At 66.1% G+C, this 3888-nt stretch overlaps 1 protein-coding gene across 1 annotated transcript; it reads right to left on the bottom strand.

Annotated features, from left to right (window-relative positions):
* Window positions 1–246: 246 nt before the first annotated feature.
* Window positions 247–3083, bottom strand: LOC130929928 (uncharacterized). The gene is made up of 3 exons (XM_057857569.1): window positions 2879–3083; window positions 516–2793; window positions 247–437 (listed from the first exon to the last, which is right to left on the bottom strand). Exons 1-2 carry the CDS (start codon window positions 3081–3083, stop codon window positions 602–604), a joined length of 2397 nt encoding a protein of 798 aa, XP_057713552.1. The 3' UTR covers window positions 247–437; window positions 516–601.
* Between the last annotated feature and the right edge of the window lie 805 nt (window positions 3084–3888).

Below are 3888 nucleotides of genomic sequence, written 5' to 3'. Positions count from 1 at the left end.
TGTCTGCTCCCACCCTCCCCAGGCGGGGGGCGGTAACGAGCAAGGCGTAAGGGACGATTGCAACGGGAGCCAGCCAACACCTTGGGCATAAACGCAACGTTAGGCCACAGTGTGACACCTGAACCCTCGAGGTGCCAAAACATGCACGACGGGCTAACCGAGAGTGCGTGCAGTTCGCCAACCCGCTTAGCAGAGGCAACGGCCAGCAGGAACGCCGCCTTGCGGGCGGCCCACTGAGGCCCGGCCGCATCCATAGGCTCGAAGGGGGGGCGGCACAAGCTGTCAAGCACCAGCTGCAGATCCCAGACCGGGGCGCGAGGACACCTGCGGGGGTGGAGCCTCAGAGCCCCCTTGAGGAATGTAGCGACCAGGCCGTGGTTCCCCACAGATCCACCAGAGACCTTGGCGTGATGAGCAGAGATGGCAGCGACGTAGACCTTGAGGGTGGACGGAGAGCGACCAATATCAAGGAGGGACTGTAAGAAGTCCAGAACAGTGGGGACAGAACAACTCACCGGGTCATCCCCACGGTCCCCGCACCACTTCACGAACAACCTCCACCGGCCAGCGTACTGCAGCCGGGTGGAGGGCGCCCGGGCGTTCAAAAGCGTCCGCCTGACTGAACTCGAGCAGGCGTCAAACAGCGAGTCGGTCCCCTCAGCGGCCAGACGTGCAGGCGGAGACGGCGAGGATCGGGATGCCATAACTGGCCCCCCAACTGGGACAGTAGATCCCGCCTCTCGGGGAGGCACCAAGGCTCGCCGACACACAGGCTGCGCAGCAGGGGAAACCATAGGCGAGCCGGCCAGAAGGGGGCCACCAGCAGCAATGAGTGCCCCTCCAAAGACACCCTCCGAAGCGTCAGCCAGATCAGAGGGAGCGGCGGGAAGGCGTAGAGCAGGACCCTCGGCCAGGGGTGGGCCAGCGCGTCCTGACCGAGAGGGCTGGAGCGCTCCCCCAGGGAAAACCAGAGAGGGCAATGGGCCGACTCCCGGGAGGCGAAGAGGTCCACCTCGGCTTGGCCGAAAACTCCCCAAATCGCGCGCACCACCTCGGGATGGAGGCGCCACTCCCCCGGCGGGAGGCGACGGCGGGACAAGGAGTCCGCCAGACGGTTCAACTGGCCGGGAAGATAGGCGGCCCGCAGACTCGCAAGACGAGGGGCCGCCCACACAAGAAGACGGCGGGAGGCCTCCAAGAGATGAGCGGACCTCGTGCCCCCCTGGTGGTTGATGTGGTACACGGCGGCAGCGTTGTCTGAACGCACCAGCACGTGCCTTCCCCGTAGGAAAGGGTAAAAGTGCCGGAGAGCCAGGTGAACCGCACGCAGCTCCAGGACGTTGATGTGGACAGCGTGGTCCCGCAGAGACCAGCTGCCCCGAGCAGCCCTGCGCTGCCAGACGGCACCCCATCCCAAGCGACTGGCGTCCGTAGTGACCACCTCGCGACGGACTGGGGCAACCCCCAATGGAACGCCCTCCAACAAGAAAGCCCCGTTCCTCCACGGCGCCAAGGCCACCGCGCACCGGCCGGAGACTCTCAGTAACCGTCGTCGGTGCCGCCTGGCGTCCAGGCGAAAGCCATTCAGCCAACGCTGCAGGGGGCGCAAGAAGAGAAGACCAAGGGGCACGACCGCGGTCAGGGACGTCAGCACGCCCAAAAGACGCAGAAAGGTCAGATACGGACGTACCTGACCCACCGGAAAATGCGAGAGGAGGCGAAGAGCGGCCTCCACCCGACGGGACGACGGTCGAGCCAACATGGCCACCGAGTCCAGAGACACCCCGAGGAAGGTCGCCTGCTGGGAAGGAACCAGACACGACTTCCCCAAATTCACCCTGATGCCCAAGCGATCCACGTGGGCAAGAAGGACTGCCGTATCGCCGTACGCCTGAGCGCGCGACGGCGCACACAGCAGCCAGTCGTCGAGGTAGGGCAGAATCTTCATGCCCACCGACTGGAGGGGAGCCAGACCAGCCCGCACAACACGGGTGAACACCCTCGGGGAAAGGGAGAGCCCGAAGGGGAGCACCCTGAACTGCCAGTGGCGACCCCTGTAGGCGAAGCGGAGAAACCGCCTGTGGCGAGGAGCGACCGGCACATGAAAGTAGGCGTCCTTCAGGTCCACGGAGGTGAACCACTCCCCCCGGGCGACCACCCGCAATACATCCGCGACGGTCAACATGCGGAACGGAAGTACCTTCAGGTACCGATTGAGGCCCCGCAAATCCAGAACCGGCCGAAAACCGCCGGTCTTCTTCGGAACCAGAAAATAAGTTGAGTAAAAACCCCGGGGGCAAGCCCGGGGATCCACAGGCTCGATGGCCCCCATGGCCAGGAGAGAAGACAGCTCCCGGCTCAGAGCCAGAGCCCTCGCCGGGTCCGAGACAGTAGTCACCCGGACCCGGCGGGACACGGGGGGCCGGCGTCGGAACTGGAGCACGTACCCATGGGTCAAGGTGGATATCACCCAGGGGTCCGAAACTCGAGCAGCCCAGTACCTGAGCTGCTGGTGGGAAAAAAATCCGACGGCCGGCCCAACGGCCTCAGTCCCTGCCCCTCCGGCCCCGACGGGCCCTGGGGGGCTGGCGGGCGGGAGGCCCCGCCTGCGCCCGACGTGGAGGCAAGCGGGCGGGGTCACGAAAGGAATCGGCTGAATGCCGGGAGGCTGGCTGGGCACCATAGCCCCCATCAGGGGAAAGGTGCGCCGCACGGCGAGGACGAAAACCAGCAGAGGGAGCCCCCAGCCCACCTGCAGGAGCGGAGCCCCGACGCAGGCCCGACAGCTGTTGCCTGGTCGCACGGGCCGAAATAGTCCTCTCCAAGGCAGACACCGCCGCCGAGCCAAAAAGATGGCCGGGTTCAACCGGAACGTCACGGAGCGTCCTCCGGGCAGGCTCAGTCAGGGGGGACTGAGCAAGCCACACCTGACGACGAGCCTGCACAAGATAGGACATCGTCCGCCCGAGCTCCCGCGTCACCAGGGCGAACGCGTGCAACGCCGCGTCGCAGAAGCCCACGGCAGAGGTGTCAGCACCGCTCTCGGGCAAGGACGCCGAGAGGGCCAACAAGAGGTGAGCCATGGAATTACCGATGCGCCCAGCACGCGCACCGGCACCATAGGCCCGGAGAATGAGTTCATCCGTCAGCCGACCCTGTGGCTGAGGGCACCGCACAACCGGGCGGAGAGACTCCTCGGGGACACGATGAGGGATGCAATGGCGGGCTCAACACCCGGCATGCGGTCCAGGCCCACAGCGGCCGGATCATGCATGGCCGCCAGAGCCCGACCATCGGCCGAAAGACGAGAGAGAGCCGCCGGATCCCTCCAGCCCGCATGGAGCTCCCTAACAAAGTCGGCCGAAGCAGGGACCGCAAAATTCGGGGCGGACCGCTGGTGCCGAAAAAATGCGCTCGCCGGCGCCGAAGCGGGCCGTTGAGGCAAGTCCAGCTGTAGACGCGCCAACGCGCCGCGCAGCACCGCCAGTATGGAAGCGTCAGGGGAGCCGGCTGACGAGCCCAGCGCAGAGGACGAGGAGCCGAGCTCCGAAGGCACAAACGCCGACTCACCCACGTCATCATGGAACATGGAAGCCGAAGCCGCCAGCGAGACGGCATCGGCCTCCAGGTCAAGGTCGGGCATGCCAGGCGAACGCGGATCAAAAGCAGCCGCTGAGTCACCCGGGGGACGGTCACCCAATAGAGACCGCAACTCAGCCACCTCCCTGCGCAGCTGCTCGACATCAGAGGCGAGCAGCTCGTCAACTTTCGATCTCTTCGGACGGGGGCCGGACGGAGGAGCCGAAGGACCGCGACGCTTCGAGCGCCTAAGCCCAGAAGGGGGCCGCGTCTCAGATGCGGACGGGCCCCCGAGCACGACGGGGGAGG

The sequence above is a fragment of the Corythoichthys intestinalis genome, chromosome 14, assembly GCF_030265065.1.
Source record: "Corythoichthys intestinalis isolate RoL2023-P3 chromosome 14, ASM3026506v1, whole genome shotgun sequence".
NCBI lineage: Eukaryota > Metazoa > Chordata > Actinopteri > Syngnathiformes > Syngnathidae > Corythoichthys > Corythoichthys intestinalis.
This window is presented reverse-complemented; position numbering and strand designations above follow the sequence as displayed.